Source organism: Dipodomys spectabilis, unplaced genomic scaffold (assembly GCF_019054845.1).
Source record: "Dipodomys spectabilis isolate Male_0828 unplaced genomic scaffold, ASM1905484v1 ptg000175l, whole genome shotgun sequence".
In the NCBI taxonomy this organism is placed as follows: Eukaryota; Metazoa; Chordata; class Mammalia; order Rodentia; family Heteromyidae; genus Dipodomys; species Dipodomys spectabilis.
This window is the reverse complement of record NW_024870852.1, coordinates 16786752-16804277: the sequence shown is the minus strand read 5'-3', so window position 1 is coordinate 16804277 and position 17526 is coordinate 16786752. Positions and strand designations below refer to the sequence as shown.

The following is a 17526-nucleotide window of genomic DNA, read 5'->3' as shown; positions in this document are numbered from 1 at the left end:
TGTAGTACGTGGGACACTGCACAATAGTGTCTGGAAACTTCCAATGCTGTCCACGGAAAAGATATTTTTCTTGAGCCCAGTGTGTGAGAAATACAAACTATTTCCCCATCTATGCTTTACCAACAACTACTGATGGTCATGCTAAGCCTTGTCCCAGCTCTCTTTCCTTTAAACAATGTATGAATGGCCATTAATCAACTTGATTTGAAAGTTATTAAAAACTACCCTGCTGTGAAAAAGTAGACAAAATAAGTCATATGAATGAGAACTCTGAAGAAAAGGCCAATGTCAGGCCTACTGTTTTTTGTTTTTGGCAGCTCTAGGGTTTGAACTCAAGGGTCTCAAACTTGGTAGACAAGTGCTCTTACCACTGAGCCACACAGTGGACCCACTGTTAATTCTGCTTTTTAAGCAGCAAAAATAGTGAAATTTGTTTTGTTTTTCTCCTTGAAGTAGGAAGCTCATAGTTGCTCACATGTTAAACATCTCAGATGAATTCCTTAGTGAATAAGCTGACTTCAGGGGTGCTTCTGCAATGAAGAAGTTTCTAGCTAATCCTCATTAACAAAAAAAAAAAAAAAAAAAAGAACTTTTCCTTGAATACTCTGGTAAGTAGGTTTTATTCATTTCTGGAATATCAAATACAAAATGAACTGCTAGAAAAAAAATCATGCCAGACATCAGTGCCTCATATTGTTAATTCTAGCTGAGATCTGAGCACCACTGTTATAAGCTGTCCTGGCAGACAGATCCAGGAGTCTTTTTTTTTTTTTTTTTGGGGGGGGGGTCCGGTCATGGGGCCTGAACTCTGGGCCTGGACGCTGTCCCTCAGCTCTTCAGCTCAAGGCTGGCGCTCTACCACTTGAGCCACAGTGCCACTTCTGGCTTTTTTCTTTTTTGCTTATGTGGTGCTGAGGAATCGAACCCAGGGCCTCATGCATGCAAGGCAAGCACTCTACCACTGAACCACCTTCCCAGTCCCCCAGGAGTCTCTTGTCTCCAGTTAACTACCAAAAAGCCAGCAGGAGACATGGCTCTTGTGGAGAGTACCAGTCATCAGCAAAAAAGCTGAGAAGAGGCCCTGAGTTCAAGTCCCAATACCAGCATGTGTGTGTGTACACACACACACACACACACACACACACAAATAAAATAAAATCTATTTAGAGGTCTTTGTTGTACAGGCAGGCAATTATTCCTTCACAGGAAAAGGATCACTGCCCTTTTACAAGTGCAGCAGAGTCCAGTGTTGATCTGTTAAGGATCCATCACAGACCGCCCTTAGTCTGATGGTTAACTCTTTATAACAGAATCCCTAGATTCAATTTTCCCTTTACCTTCCCTCCCCCCACATTTACCAGCTCAAGAGTGTGCACAAAGAATATTGCAATTTAAATATTAACCTATTTCAAGAGCAAGGCAAAGAAACCCATTTTTTTTTTTACTAACAACTTTATCCTCTAAATACAAAACTTAAAAAGTTTTCTTTGGCCCTCAATACTTCTCTGCAGTAAGACATTTTCACAAGAACATTCCTATAAACTGAAAATGCTTCTCCTTCCTAAGAGGTAGAACTAGAACTTAAAAGGGAAAAGGGACTTGTCTAACCTGAAAATGTTTCTTCTCAGGGTAGCTCAATTAGGACAAGCCCAATCCTGTAGGCTTGTCCTCCTTTGCTTCCATTAAGTGAACACTTATTGCCTGGCAAGTTGTGAGAGTGACTACAATCCTGTCTTCCTACAGAGGAATCCATAGCTCGGCCTTAACCACCTTTGTTCCCAATAGTTAGAGCATTCAAAATGCTTCCAAGTCTATTCCTTGGGTTTGTTCATGAATTGCTACAAGTATACCTTTACTACCAACTCAAGGAAAAGGCCAAGTATTGCTATTTACTTACTTAAAATGCTAAGACTATTATCTGGGCCACTAGCTGTAGAAAGACTAAGCTTTAACACCATCTCTCCTATTGAGCTAATATATATTCTTTTTTTTTTTTTTTTTGCTCTCTGGCCCTGGGCACTGTCCCTGAGCTCAATTCAAGGCTAGCCCTCCCCACTTGAGCCACAGTGCCACTTCCTTTTTTTTTTTTTTTTTTTTTTAATGGTGGTTAATTGGAGATAAGAGTCTCAGGAATTTTCCTGCCCAAGCTGGCTTTGAACCACGATCCTTAGCTCTCAGCCTCCTGAGTAGCTAGGATTACAGGCATGACCCACCAGTGCCCAGCAAAAAGATTCACTGGTGTAACAGGCTTCTAAAACTTTTATTCCCCTGAGGTCCCTCTACCAATTATCAACTACTTCAATATCACAACTATAAGGTATCACAGGTTTCCTGTTAAGTCAGGAGTTGAGCCATGTGCAAGCTGTGTGTGGGGAAGGATACTGAAAACCAACAAGAGACAGTGCCTAAGAGATTAAATTACTACAAAACTAGTTTTACACTTCATACAAATGTCAAGACTATGGAAAAATTGACCAAAAATTTATTGGGATCAATTATTTTTAATATAACGAATGAAGAAGCAGTACTAGGTATTATTATTAAGTGATTTTAGGTTTTTGGAGACAGTGTCTAGTTACATAGCCCAGGTTGGGCTCAAACTTGCTATCCTCCTGCCTCTGTTTCCCAAATGCTGTAATTACAGGTGTAAGTGCTTTATGACTCTGAAGGTGCAACTTTTATACTAGTATCAGTTGTGACTTGCTGAAGGCCACTTAGCTAACAAGAGCTGACCTAAATTTATCCAACTCCAAAGTCTGTTTCATGGGGAGCATGTGGAGTTTTGTTAACTTTTTTTTTTTCCTAAAATAGTGAGGTTAACAAGAGACATTGAACTTCAAGTCCTGCTGCAGATCAGTAAGTTCTTGAACTTCAGTGTACTAAGATTACCTGATGGAGCTGGGCACCAGTGGCTCATCCTTGTAATCCTAGCTACCCATGAAGCTGAGACCTGAAGGTCATGATTCCAAGCCAGCCCAGCTAGCAAAGTCTGTGAGACTCTTATCTCCAATAAACTACTCAGAAAAAGCCAGAGGTGATGCTGTGGCTCAAGTGGTAGAGCAATAATAGCCTTAAGCAAAAGCAGCTCAGGGACAGAACCCAGGCCCGGAATTCAAGCTTCAGGACCAGGAAAAAAAAAAAAAAATCACCTGCTAGAACTCCTTAAAACTGAAATGGGCCTGGAAGCTCATGACTCATGCTTATGATGCTAGCTACTCAAGAGGCTGAGACCTGGAGGATCATGGTTCAAAGCCAGCCCACATAGTAAAGTCTGAGAGATTTCATTTCCAATTACCCATTAAAATACTAAATTGGAAGTGTGGCTCAAGTGACAGAGAAAAAGCCTAGCAAGAAAGCCTAGTGTAAGCTCTATCAGAACTAACAAAAAACAAAGAAATGGGCTAAGCCCATATCAGAGTTTAAAGAGTCAATAGGTCTGTGTGAGGTAAAGAATTTTTATTTCCAACAAATTATCAGCCAATGCTGATGGTGCTGATCAGAAAAAACAACTTCTGAAAACCATTGCTCTATTCATAATTTCCTACTTCAATCAGCACGGTCAGTAGCTAAACACCTCAACTAATTTAAGCTAAAGGTAGTGACATTCACAGACTGCAGCTTCAGTAATTCCACTTAACTATAATACCTTCGAAAGCCCTGCCTTAACCATCCTAAAATACTGAATAAAACAATCTCTCACTCACAGAGCTCCACGGTCACCCATCCAAAAAGATGACATCAGAATTAAAGAGCATGTGAAACTTGGAAGCAAGAGAAAGGACCAGACATAGCAAGGCAGCTATGTCTGATGAGGTACCTAATTATCTCTGCTATTTAGGTGTAAGTGTTCACTGAAAAGTAGAAGGTATCTGTTTAAAATGAGATAAGCATCAAGCTTTTATGAACATTTATTTCAAATGCTGGGGCCAGTGCTCACACCTGTAATCCTAGCTACTCAGGAGATTGAGATCTGAGGATCACAGTTCAAAGCCAGCCTGGGCAGGAAAGTCTGTGAGACTTTTTTTTTTTTTTTTTTGGGGGGGGGGTCAGTTGTGGGTTGAACTCTGTGCCCGGGTGCTATCTAGCTCTTCAGCTCAAGGTCAATGCTCTACCACTTTAAGCCACAGTGGCACTTCCCATTTTTCTGGTGGTTAATTGGAGATAAACATCTAATGGACTTTCCAGTCCAGGCTGTCTTTGAACCGTCATCCTCAGATCTTAGCCTTCTGAGTAGCTAGGATTATAGATGTGAGCCACCAGCACCGGGCTGAGAAACTCTTATCTCCAATTAACCACCAGAAAACTGGACGCTGTATGTACTGTGGCTAAAGTGGTAGAGTGCTCACCTACAGCTGAAAAGCTCAGGGACAGTGCCAGGCAGAGGTCAAGCCTCACAATGGACAAAACAAACAAACAAAACCAACTATGTTGTCCTTTAAAAATATTGCATAAGTGCCAGGCACTGGTAGCTCATGCCTATAATTCTAGCTACTCAGGAGGCTAAGGTCTGAGGATCCAGCCTGGGCAAGAAAGTCTGTGAGACTTTCATCTCCAAAAAGCTGGAAGTAAAGCTGTAGCTCAAACTGCAGAGCACTATAAAGCCTTGAACAAAAAAGCTTAGGAACAGCACCCAACTACTGAGTATAAGCCCCAGGGCTGGCACAAAAAAAAAAAAAAGAAAAAAGGAAGAAGGGAGATCACGTAAGTTTCAGAGCTTGAGTATTAACTGAATGAAGTAAAATGCACATCTAAGCTAAACAAGTAAAGTCCACACAGAAAAATCTGTTTTTCCAAAGGTATTTATGAGTCACCAGCATTAATCATATCATTTTGGAACTGTTGGATATAAACTAGAAACTAGATTCTCAGTATACTCCAATACAAAATGTAGATGTAGGAATAAAATTATGTATTCCTTTTTTACTATGAGATAGTATTATTGGCTCATAAGACCTTTGCATAAAAATTATGCATTTCTATCAAGAGCTTCTAGGTGATTCTTATACATTATTAGCTTGAAAACAACAATTAAAACTTACCATAAAGCTTACAATATTTCTCAATTGATTGTCAACCAGCTGGCAAGCTAGGGGAGAGCTAGGGACTCCTATTTCACATCTTATACATTTGTTAAAATCATGTGTATTTACCATATAAGACAGTGCTCAAGTCTACTTTTTTTTTGTGGGGGGGGAGGGGAGGGTCGGGGGGCCTAAACTCTGGGCCTGGGCACTGTCCCTCAGCTCTTCAGCTCAAGGCTAGCACTCTTCCACTCGAGTCACAGTGCCACTTCCGGCTTTTTTCTTTTTGCTTATGTGGTGCTGAGGAATCGAACCCAGGGCCTCATGCATGCAAGGCAAGCGCTCTACCACTGAGCCACCTTCCCAGCCCTCAAGTCTACTACTTTTAAGTAAGCAAAACAAATTTCAAGTTGGGTGTGGTAGGGTAATATAACATACCTATAATCCCAGCAGTGGGGAGACCACAGCAGAAGGATGGAAAATTCATGGGTCTTCCTGGGCTACTTTGTGAAATTCAGCCTCATAATTCCAAAAATAACAAAACCAACAAAAAAGCTACAAATTCCAACAGACTAGAACTGAGGATAACAAGAACTCAGAGTTTAAGTCAGAAAAAAGCTTTGGCCAGAAAAAAGCAGTTGTTTTTGGCTCAAGGTTAAGGTGGGAATGCAGGCAGACTTCTCTGGAAAAGGAAACACAGTTATCTGTGACTATGCCTGAAAACTGAAACAGGCTAAGATGTTCCTTACCCTTTAGAAGTTTATAATACTTAGTGTCTTTTAAAGATACAAAAGAGAAGTACTGGCCATAATTATCTATCAAAATCTTATCAAATTCTAAATTAAAGGCTAAAGATATTCCATGGTAAAAGGAAATGTCAACAGGACCTAACATGAAGAGCTGAGGGAGAAGAGAGCACAAGTATCTCATTTATATAAAATACAGAGACAGGTGCTGAACAAGACCTGTTTCTAAAAAATCAAATCGTCAAAAAAACGTACTTCTTAGAGACATTCCTGGAGCCATCCCTGGAGAATTTTGTGCTTGAAAAACCAAGTGTGCTAGCAGTCACACAGAACTCACGTTCTTTTCCTACCACTGGTTTCTACTCATCTGGTTAAATAAAAGCAAGAAAAACTACAAAGTAAGATACTGAGGTGTATGCTCAATACCCAGGAAGGTTCTTATTTCTCTATTTTTGATGTTAAATAGCAAGAACTACTGATATTGTGTACATCGGCAAAAATGGCAAGCCAGGTACTGGTGGCTCCCGCCTAGAATCCTAACTACTCAGGAGGCAAAAATCTGAGGATCTCAGATTTTCCAGCCGGGGCAGGAAAGTCTGTAAGACTCTTATCTCCAATTAACCACTAGAAAACTGGACGTGACACTATGGCTCAAGTGGTAGAGTGCTAGCCTTGAGCCACAGTGTCACTTCCAGTGATAAAATAAATAAGGCATAGGCTGAGTGTGGTAGTTCACACCTATAATGCTAACTACTCAGGAGGCTAACATCAGGAGGATCTCAATTAAATACCAGCCTAGGCATAAATTTCACAAGATTCCATCTGAACTAAAAAAAAATGGACACAGAGGTATATGTCTATTATCCCAGCTACTTGGGGAAACAAACAGGAGGACCACAGCCCAGTCTGTACAAAAGCAAAACTACTCAAAAGGGCTAGAGGAGCAGGGTGTTGGTGCTCATGCCTGTAATCCTAGCTACTAAGGAGGCTGAGATCTGAGGATTGTGGTTCAAAACCAGCCCAGGCAGAAAAGTCAATGAGACACTTATCTCTAATAAACTACTCAAAAAAGCTAGGGATGGTGCTATAGCTCAAGTGGTAGAATGCTCCCCTGGACAGCATCCAAGCCCAGAGTTTAAGCCCCAGGACTGGCAAAACAAAAACAAAAACAAAAACCGGAGGGGAAGACCTAGAGATATATGCCTCAAGTGTCAGGAGTGTCTGCCTAGCTAGTATCAGATCCTCTGTTCAACCTCCCTTGTTCTTCTCACCCCAGAAAGACATAGTAAATCTAACAGTCTTAGTAACTTTCCTAAGACTCAAATCTCTGAAGTACAGTGAAACAAGAATAGAGATTCTTCCTTAGCTGCATGGGGTATTTCCAAGATGTTCGTGGGATGCCTGAAACTAAACCCAATATATACGATTTTGTCCCAATTCTTTTATCTTTGATAAAGGTTTTACTTATTAATTAGGCACATGAGTGATTTAAGAATAAAAACAGATTACAGAAAATATACTGTAATAAAAGTTACTTCAAATGCATGTTACTTCTGGAATTTTCCATTTTCAGGTGATGAATAAGAAACAACAGAATATAAACCCCATACAAGGGAGACTACTGTTATAGCTATGCTCTTTGCACTATCTTCTGAGGAATTTAACAACTTTAGAGCCCTACTCATAGAAAGGTATTGTATGGATTAGGAAGGCAACAGTAAATATATTTAAAATATTTTGTTAAGTTAATTCTCCAAATCTGTAAATACACTAAGTCTAATCACTAAGATTTTAGTGAAAAATAGTGCTTTCAAATTATTTATTTCTGGCAATTCAGTTAGCACAGAATGTGAGCATGTATGTCCACTCTGACAATCTACCTGATCAAGAAACTTAAAAACTGTTTTTCTAAAATTCACACACTGTATGCTCAAACAAATTTAGGCTATCTATAAAGTATGCTATATGCAGTGGAGTATTCCAATGGTGTTAACTCCGTTGAACCAACTTAGAATTTAACCAAATGGGTACCATGAAACTATGGTTGGGAGGCAGAGAAAGGGTCAAGGGACAAGAAGGTAGACTATGGAGAGAGAAAAGTTGGGATTAATAGTCATAACATTCAATATACATTGTGTAAAAAATGGAACCAGACAACTCGAGGGAATGGGTGAGTCTGGGAGACAAGACACATTGTACTCATAAACTGACATGTTGAATTGAAACCCCTTTGCATAACTAATAAAAAAAGATCGAAGCCCTAGTAAAAGCAAGCAAGGACACACACAAAATAAGTATAACAAAAAGGTGCTAGGTACATGGTAGTTCTACTTAGCAAGCGGAGGAGGCTTTGAGTTCAAACACGTTACCACCAAAACAATAAATAATACTTATAATTTTTTTTTTTAAATTTACAGATGAGAAAACAAGTTTCAAGAACCAGGCCAAATTTTGTACTAAGGATTTACTTACTTTTTTCTGAATTTGACTCCAATTTCCATTTTTTCCTCTTCTTTTTTTAAAATTGAAGTACAGTTTGACTATGTGTTTTGAAAAATTCTCAAACAGATCTTTCCTCAGCTTCCTGAGGAATGGAATTAATGACATGTGCCAACCAACACACTTGGTTTCTAATTTCCATAGAGCTGCTTAATTAGGAGTATGCTTACCTCAGCTTCCCGCCTCTTCATTATCTGTATCCTTCACTATCACTCTGGTTCCAACCTTAATATCAAAGCATCACTCATAGATTAACATTTTAGGTACACAGGGTCCAGGCTATCTGTACTCATAGATAATCAAGTGCTGACTGTGATATCCGTAACAGAGATCTCTAACAGATTAGAGCCTAAGTGGAGTTTCTGGAATCTACATCAAAGCCATTTGATACCAAAATGGTGAAATGAGAAGAGGAAAGAAAAAGAAAAAGTTTCCTTTTCTGTTCTCTGGTTCCCCCAAAAAGCATATGCTCTTTCTGCTATCCCTATTTCAATTCAGAATTAGTTAATAACATTAACTCATAAGGTCTCAAAATTAGTTCCCTTCTCATTTTTCCTATTGTCAAACCCTAGTAAAGTGCTTGCTATACAGGGGCTACCAAAAATATGTTGGGTAAATTAAGGGATCATAGGCAATGAAATCCACAAATGGATCCACAGATCTTGAAACCTGCTAGCTCAGTTTCTCGACCAAGCAGTAATATACCTAATAAAGTTTTCATAAATCTGGGCATTCATAAATGGCAGCAATATTAAAATCTGCACATATAATCAGGAGCTGATGCCTCATGCCTGTAATTCTAGCTAGTCAGGAGGCCGAGATTTAAGATTGCAGTTCAAAGCCAAGTGGGCAGGAAAAGTCTGAGACTCTTACCTCCAATTAACTACCAGAAAATCAGAAGTAGAACTGTGGCTCAAAGTGGTAGAATGCTAGCCTTAAGCAAAAAAGCTCAGGGAATAATGCCCAGACCCTGAATTGAATTGAAGCCCCACAACCACCACCACCAACAACACACTTATTAGTACTAAGTAGCAAAAGATAAAACTTTTCTAGTGTAGGCAAGGTGTGATGGCACACACTCAATCCCAGCAATTGAGAGATTTTTTTTTTGAGAACTGTCTCAAAGTAGAGGTAAAATTAAAAGAGCTGAAGCTTTAAGCTTTAAGACACTAAAGCAGCTCTGATTAGAAAACTTAACCACATTTGCTAGCCTGTGCTAAGAGAAGAAACAATATAAGTAATACCTGTGGTAGGAAAAGAAATTGGAGTAGTAACCAACTGAGAGCTAAATTTTGCCCTAAGGCAGGAGAAAATGTCAGAATTTTTAAAGATCAGTAAAATTTGTTCTCAACACCATTATTCATATACATAACAAAGACTGGCAATTAAAATCCCAGATCATGCTTTCACACTTTCCTTGGAGCTTATCTAGATGTACTTCAGAAATGCAAATCAACTGAGTTGCTGGGTTCTTTTAAATAAACAATTTTGTTTCTGTGGATTTAAAGAATTAGGGGACTTACAATGGACAGTTAGGGATACACTCCTCCCATAACTTCAAATCTGGTAGATAGATTTAAAGAAAAACACTGAACACAAATTTTAGAAAAATTTTCAAGTACAGTAAAGGTGAAAATACTAAGATTGGTAAGTGGAACTAAAATGTTACACAACAAATTACAAAATACCTACCAAAAGGAAATTAAAACTTAAGTTGCCTATCTCCCTAAGAGATTTTCTTTATTAAAATTTTTAGAGACACAAATAACACAAACTCATGGTTGAATATACTGCAATCAATATTGCAGGTATCAACAATGCCACTTGTTTGAGAAAAACACGTATAAGAGCTTTCTTAAACATAGAGAACAGAAATCATGTTCAACAGTACCTATTTTCTATTAAATCATTTCAGCCAACTATTGTCCATTTCCCACAATGCTACCAAAACACTACTAATATCTATAATGGATTCTGTAAAGCTTTTCCTACCTGATCAAGCCTTGAGCTACCATGCTACCCTCCACCCTTCATCCCCTTCCAAGGCTTATTGCCAGCACCTAGACAGAGAGGTGATGGAAAACCATGAAATTTGGGGGAAATTGCTAATTACTCCAAACTGATAGCCTGTATTTTAGATTTCCTACTTCGTTATTGGCCTGGAGCCATGGGAATGGAATGCTGTTTCTCCAAACTTCAGATTTATAAAGCACTGAAAATAAGGATAAAAGACTTTTCAGGCACTCCACTGTCAAGTTAAAACACTATTTGAAAATGTCCCTAAATACAATACTAAATTTACTATGGGCCAGTTTGTATCTCTTCTTATCTAAATAAACTCTTCACCCTAAGACCCAGAATTCTTTTTTTTTTTTTGGGGTCCGGTCGTGGGGTCTGAACTCTGGGCCTGGGCGCTGTCCCTCAGCTCCTCAGCTCAAGGCTAGCGCTCTACCACTTGAGCCACAGCGCCACTTCTGGCTTTTTTCTTTTTGCTTAGGTAGGTGGTGCAGAGGAATTGAACCCAGGGCCTCAGGCATGCAAGGCAAGCACTCTACCACTGAGCCACCTTCCCAGCCCCAAGAGCCAGAATTCTTGTATACCCAAATGTTCTTTATTACTCAAAATTAATGGACCCAAACAATTCACTCAGGGACTCCCTTCCACTTGCAAATGCAATGAATCTACCATACTTTTAATATGTAGTTGGGGTTTTTTTTTTGTCGCACGCACACGCACACAACTACTCGGATTTAATCCAAGGCCAGTCTTACCACTTAAGTCACATCTCTAGACCTTATGTTCCTACTGTTTTGGAGACAGGGATCAGGAGAATGGTAATGTTTGAACCCAGAGCCTCTAATTTGTTAGGCAGGCACTTAAAAAGCTAGAGTAACTCATGTCTGTAATCCTAGCCACTGAGGAGGCTGAGATCTGAAGGTCACAGTTTGAAGCCAGCCAGGGAAGGAAACTGTGTTAAGACTCTTATCTCCAATTAAACACCAAAAAAGCCAGAAGTTGAGCTGTGGCTCAAGTGGTAGAGCACTAGCATTGAACACAAAAAGCTCAAAGACAGGGCACAGGGCTTAAGCTCAAGCCCCCACCACCCAAAAAAATCCCAAAACCCACTCCTCCAGCTGCGTATGTGAGTGTGCACGTGCACACGTACGTGTGTGTGTGCACGTGTGTGTGTGTGTGTGTGCGTGCGTGTGCGTGTGTGTGTGTGTGTGTGTGTGTGTGTTGGTTACTTTCAATTTAAGCCCTGACTGGCCTGACTTGGATCTTTCAATTTGTCCTCCTTTTATTTCTGGGATGACCGGCAAGCACCACCAATCCTAGCTATTGTGCTTGCTATTATGCCAGCTACTGGTTGGGTCCCTTTTTTTTCCTTCCAGACTGACCTCAAACTACAACTTCTCCTGGCTCCCTGTACTCCCACCTCACATCTCCACCTCCCAAGTAGCCATGATTACAGGATTGCACCATGATGCCCAGCTATACTGTTTTTGCCCAGGCTAGCTTCAAATTCTCAGTCCTCTTGCCTCCACCTTCCCAATAACTGGGATTAGAGACATCTGACCCTTTATTTTACTGTTCTTTCAAGATGGTTCATATCCAACTAATATGAAATTACAATTTCAAAACACTCTGAAGTTTCCCAAAAGGATCCAGAAAGAGAACAAAATCATTACCATACTACAACAACAGAATTCAACATTTACTATAGCATATGACACTAAGTTTTTTCTAACATCTTTCAGACTGAAAGGCAAACTTTTTGCCCGTGCCCCACACACAAAAATTATACAACCTAGTTTTGAAATATAAGCTTTAAAGCATGTTAAGAACCCCTAACACTCAAACAAATAGGTATTAATTAACTGTGGCCTACAATAAAATTTCTACCTCTCACATTTTTATGCAGACAATGAAGAAAAGTCAGACTTGGTTCTCTCTTGTTTTGCTGCTATTGGACAAAATGAGATTTGGGGATTGACTGTGGGTTATTTTCCATTTTATTCTATCTACTTACCAAAGAAAAACAGCAGTTAAAAATAGCAATTTTTTTTTTGGGGGGGGGGTCCGGTTGTGGGGCCTGACTCTGGGCCTGGGCGCTGTCCCTTAACTCCTCAGCTCAAGGCTAGCGCTCACCACTTGAGCCACAGCGTCACTTCCGGCTTTTTTTCTTTTTGCTTATGTAGTGCTGGGGAATCAAACTCAGGGCCTCATACATGCAAGGCAAGCACTCTACCACTGAGCCACCTTCTCAGCCCCTTTTTTTTTGCTTTTCAAATAATGTGATTTGTTAGTCTTGTATTTTCCTGTTTAACTATAACACTGGAGCCTAAAATTTGTGAGATGTGATATGCCACAAGATTGTAGCAGTTTTCAAATTCTAAAAAGGCACTTCAAAGAGTCTAGCTGCATCCTAAGTAAAGACAACATCAGAGCCTAATACTTAAGTATATCGGGATTAAGTCTAAGATGTTCTAGATTTCATCTGAGATGCCATCCACTGTCAGTTTTAGATTTTTTGCAAGAGGGAATAGGTGTGATGCTGGAGTCTGAACTCAGGACCTTGCACTTACTAGGCAAACATTTTGTCACTTGAGTCAAGCCCTCAATCCCAATGATCAGTTCTAAAAGAGAGCCACATTATCAACCTATCACCTCAACTCAAACCAAATAGCCCAAAAGTACATCTATCTCTTCAAATCAGAAATATTTCATATTTAATTGCTCTATCCAATTTGAATTCACTATGCTACCCAAAATCAACACAACAAATCAAGCCACAAGATAATCAAGTATTCTATCTTGCTGAAGAAGGAGGGGGAAGAACCCTACAACTTGAGTAGTAAGACAGCAACTTCAAGTTCCTAAAGCAGAAAAACCATCACTAACAACCTAACTTGATGTCATTATCAACTTTACAGGCACCTAGGCATCCTGTACAATACTGTAATAATGGCTCATCTCGCCTTAGTGGTAGTAACAGGAAGAAAACCTTTTCTATTAAGTAAAAGAAAGGTTATATAGCATTCTAGCTCACTGTCAATACTTAAACAAAAAAAAAATTTCACAAATGGCCCAGAATGTTCGAAATTCCCTAAAAGCTACAACTTTAAGTAAAGAATGAGACTCCAAAGGGAAGAAAATGTCTTTCATCTTAGGGATGAGAGCAAGCAAACATGAGAAACGTGATTTTAATATATGTGCTATGTACTTGTACAGATAATCTATAAGACAGATCAAGCCTACTTAAACTCATAGTTAAGCAAACTAACTACAAAGATCAATAAAGGACTCTGAGTTTAAATACAGATTTTTATTTTTAAAAACCTTTCAATTACTTAAATCAATCAGTAGTTAGCAGTATATTACTTGATAGAGCAAGAATAGAATTACTAATACTAATACTACATTTTTCTGGACAATATTTACATAGTTATTCTAGCCTTAGATTGTATGATACAGTTAAGTGTTTTTCTCTTGAAGACTTAGATAAAAAGCAAATGACAAATTATCTAACTCTTCCCACTCTTTTATTTTCAACTGTGTAACAGTCATGTGTAACTCTTTTTTTCCCACTATCATTCAGAGGATGTGATGGTTAAGCTTATGGGCTTTGGAGTTCACAATTCATTGCCTTTGGGCAAGCTATTAAACACATCGAAGTCTCAGTTTCCCCAATCTACAAAACAGACACAATAGTACTAACTCCTAAGGGTCCTTCCAAGGATTAACTGATCAGAGGAAATGATTAAGAATTAGCTATTATTGAAAGAAAATGTGAATGCATTCTAAAAGTCACATATACATTTATTAGATCTCATAACCTATCCAGCACACAAACATTGACACATGCAATAGTTCCTTTGTACAATGTATAATTTAGGTGAGAACTATAGTAGCTAAGTTTCTTGTAAGAAAAAGAGTTACACTTTGTTAGAAGTCAAGCCAAAATAATTTTTTTCTGGTAAGATCCTTTACTCCCTCAGAGAGATCAAAGTGACTTTTTACACCTCAACTGCTACATCCTTTGCTCCTATCCCCCACAAAAACCTAATCTCTTGGTAATTTTTTACTGTAGGGGCCTCATCTCCCTATCAGAGAAGCCCAACAGAGCATAAATGTACTTAAACAACCCAACTCCTGACAATGCTCAGCATCTAGTCTTGCACAACACCCTGCTCAAAGTCACCACTGAAAAATTTCCCCACCCCCAGATAAAATTAAGTCCTTCATGCTCCCAAAGCATTTTGGGTACACATACATCCCAGCATCTACCTTATAATTAACTATGTCCCCCCTAACGAGAGCAAGAGCAGCTATGTGGACACAGGGCCAGTTCCAGCACTAAGCACAATGCTTGGCACATATTAGGTGCTCAAGAAACAATGTTTTCCCCAGATTCTCTTTTGGCTCACCACCATCTCTATGGATGCCCCTCTTCTGAATTTAAACCTAAGGCTGCTCCCTGAAGAGCAGGCTAAAATGATGGAATAGTGATTAAAACATCAGAAAACCTACTCTCATTGGAGAAATTCCTGGAACTCAAACTCAAATTGAGCAGGATTACCAGTGGGAATTCCTAGGACACTACAGAGGTTATCTTCTTCACCATTATTGTTTGAAAGTCTTCCAAGTTGAGCTTTTACATTGTGGGGAACTCCTTTTCTTTCCCTTCCCTGGGTAACTGAAATGGAAATACTAAAATGATCTGGTTGGCTGTAAAGAATTTAAAATCAGGAAGATGTGGGGAAAGCTAGATAGTTTATGATTCCTGAAAAGAATGAACAGGAAGCTGAAGTGGGTGCTCTTTGTTTCAATAAATACAATTTTCTTTTACTTCCTACAGCCCCACAGGAAAGGCCAATACACTAGAACCAGTTGAGATGCGAACAATCTTCCCAGACAACAAGTACACTGAACCATGTCTCTTTAAAAACAAAACAACACACCACCACCACAAACCCTGCTTATGGAACCTCAGACACAATGAAAAGTTGTCACTGTCACTTAAATTAATAATTTTTTTAATCAATATACCGTAACTCCCAACATTCACACTAGGTGAGACACAGGGAACTTGCAAACTTTCTTAAGGGAGGTACTTCTGCAAAGAACACAACTTGGGAAAAACAAACTTGAAATAAGAAGAACTCTACAAAAGATCTACAAAAGATGTCCTTAGTTGTGGAGCCACGATTGCTATATCAAACATCTAACACACACACATACACACACACAAAAAATCAACAGTTGCCTAAGGGAAAACCTTTCATTCTGGAAGCAGAAAAGGAAGCAAACATGTAACAGAAAGCGATTAACCTCCAAAATAAAGTTCAATTGAGAAAGGAAAAAAAAAAAGACAATTTCGTCTCCAAGCTTTCTCTCAATGGTGAGGTCTGTGATTTATACGCCTTTGCACGGCAGAAAGCTCTTTCTGGGCAGCTCAAGAAAGGAGCCTAGGGAGGGAGAGAAAGACACAGACAGGCACAGAAAGGAGAGGAAAGAGAAAAAGAAAATGGCGCAGAGACTAAGTCCTGACCGTCGACAAGGCGACTTTCCCGGGAGGAATCCAGGCCAGGAAAGGCCACCCGAGGCCGGGAGGCAGGTGATGCTGGCTCTCCGTTACCCCCTCTTGGAAAGACCGCGGTCTGGGGGAGCTGGGTCCCCCGGAAAGGGGGTCTAGAGGAGGCCCGATGGGAACAATGGGGCCGGTGAGCGAGGAGCTGGGACTTAGTCTCTGGGACGCCATGTCTGTCCTCTGCCCGGCTCCGGGCGGGCGCGGGGGAGGCTACCGGCGACTGGGGGGGGGGGGGGGGAGGACCGGGGGTGGGGGTGGGGGGCACACTCACCATTCAATCGGAAATCCGCATCGATCTGGGGAAAGAAAAGGAAGGAAGATGAAACAACAGGCCCGCGAAGCCCCCGGGCGGCGGACGGGCGGGCGGGCGGGTGAGCGAGCGTGCCGGGGCCGGGGCCCGGTCCCACCCGCGCCCCCTGAATCAGGGATCCCGAGAACGGCCTCCTGGAGCTGCCACCTCCCCACTCCTGGGCTCCACCTCGGCGTCTGGGCCCCGGGGGCCTGGCAGGCTGACCTCCGCCGGAGGGCGGCCCCACGCCGGGGACAGCGGTCTGTCAAAGCAGCCGGGCCGGGGGCGGGAGGTCGCGGGCGGGCGCCGGGGCGAGCGGGCCGTACCTGGGAATCGTTGTGGAGATGGTCCCCGCTCATGTCGGCCGAGGCGGCGAGCGCTGCGGGCGGCGAGGCGGCGCAGGGGAGACGCGGACGGTCAGGTCGGCCTCCTCGGGCAGTCCGGGAATCCCAGCGGCTCCCGGAGACGCGGGTAAGCGGCGACAGCTGCAGCCACGAGCCTGAGACTCCTGGAACAGCTGAGACGACGGCGGCGGCGGCGGCGGCGGCGGAGGCGACGCTGACAGACTGCCGGGCGGGCGACGAGAACAGACCCCAGCAGTTGTGTAACAGCCTAAGTTCGCATTTCGGCTCACTGCGCCTGCGCGGCCGCTTTTAAATGGGACGTCGGTGACGTCAGAGCTCGCGGAAAAGAGCGAAGGGTTGCGGCCCGTCCCCTCCGGGCTCAGATGGCTGAGCCGGCTTTGCATCGTAAGCCCCGCCCCTCCGTCCCACGCGCACCTCTGCGATTTGCATAAAGAGCCAACTCCTCCCCTGCCACCCACCCCCAGGACCTTCCGATCCTCTCAGCCGGGCGACTTTTCTCGGAATCCAGAACTCGCGTGCTGGGCATTGCGCAGGCGCAGCCAGGATGCCTCCTCCGGACCAGCGCAGCCAGCGCGGCCACGTGGTGGGCCTTTAAAGGCCGCGGCGGGACCCTGCCTGGCCTAGGCCGGCGTAGAGTCCCACTTCCGCATCCTGGCGGTACTGGGGATGCTGGAAGCTGCAAATAACCCTGACGATCCTAACTTTAGAGTTCTCACCTGCATCTCTCACGTGCCAGCCCTGAGGCTTGGGGCTGGGGAGGTCACCTCCGCTGCCTTTGTCCAAGCCCCTCACTAATGGGTTATTCGCACCCACTTCTTTATTTGGGGGGAGAGGGCTGTTCCTGGGGCTTGAACTCCATGGCCTGGGCGCTGTCCGTTACCTTATTTCTTTACTTAATGTTGGCGCTCTACCACTTCAGCCACTGCTTTTTTTGCTGGTTAGTTGGAGAAGACAAGACATGGTGCCCTAGAGATTTAAGTTCCAGCTGGCTTGAACCTCAATCCTCAGATCTCAA

The 17526-nt window shown here is 41.9% G+C and overlaps 1 protein-coding gene across 1 annotated transcript in view; it reads right to left on the bottom strand.

Annotated features, from left to right (window-relative positions):
- The window catches only part of Top1 (DNA topoisomerase I), an 89773-nt gene extending 72909 nt beyond the window's left edge, over positions 1–16864 (bottom strand). Inside the window, exons 1-2 of the mRNA XM_042694329.1 lie at positions 16473–16864; positions 16129–16153 (exon numbers count right to left, since the gene is read on the bottom strand). Coding sequence (XP_042550263.1) covers positions 16129–16153; positions 16473–16505 — 58 coding nt within the window. The 5' untranslated portion in view covers positions 16506–16864. The remainder of the gene's footprint in view (positions 1–16128; positions 16154–16472) is intronic.
- Between the last annotated feature and the right edge of the window lie 662 nt (positions 16865–17526).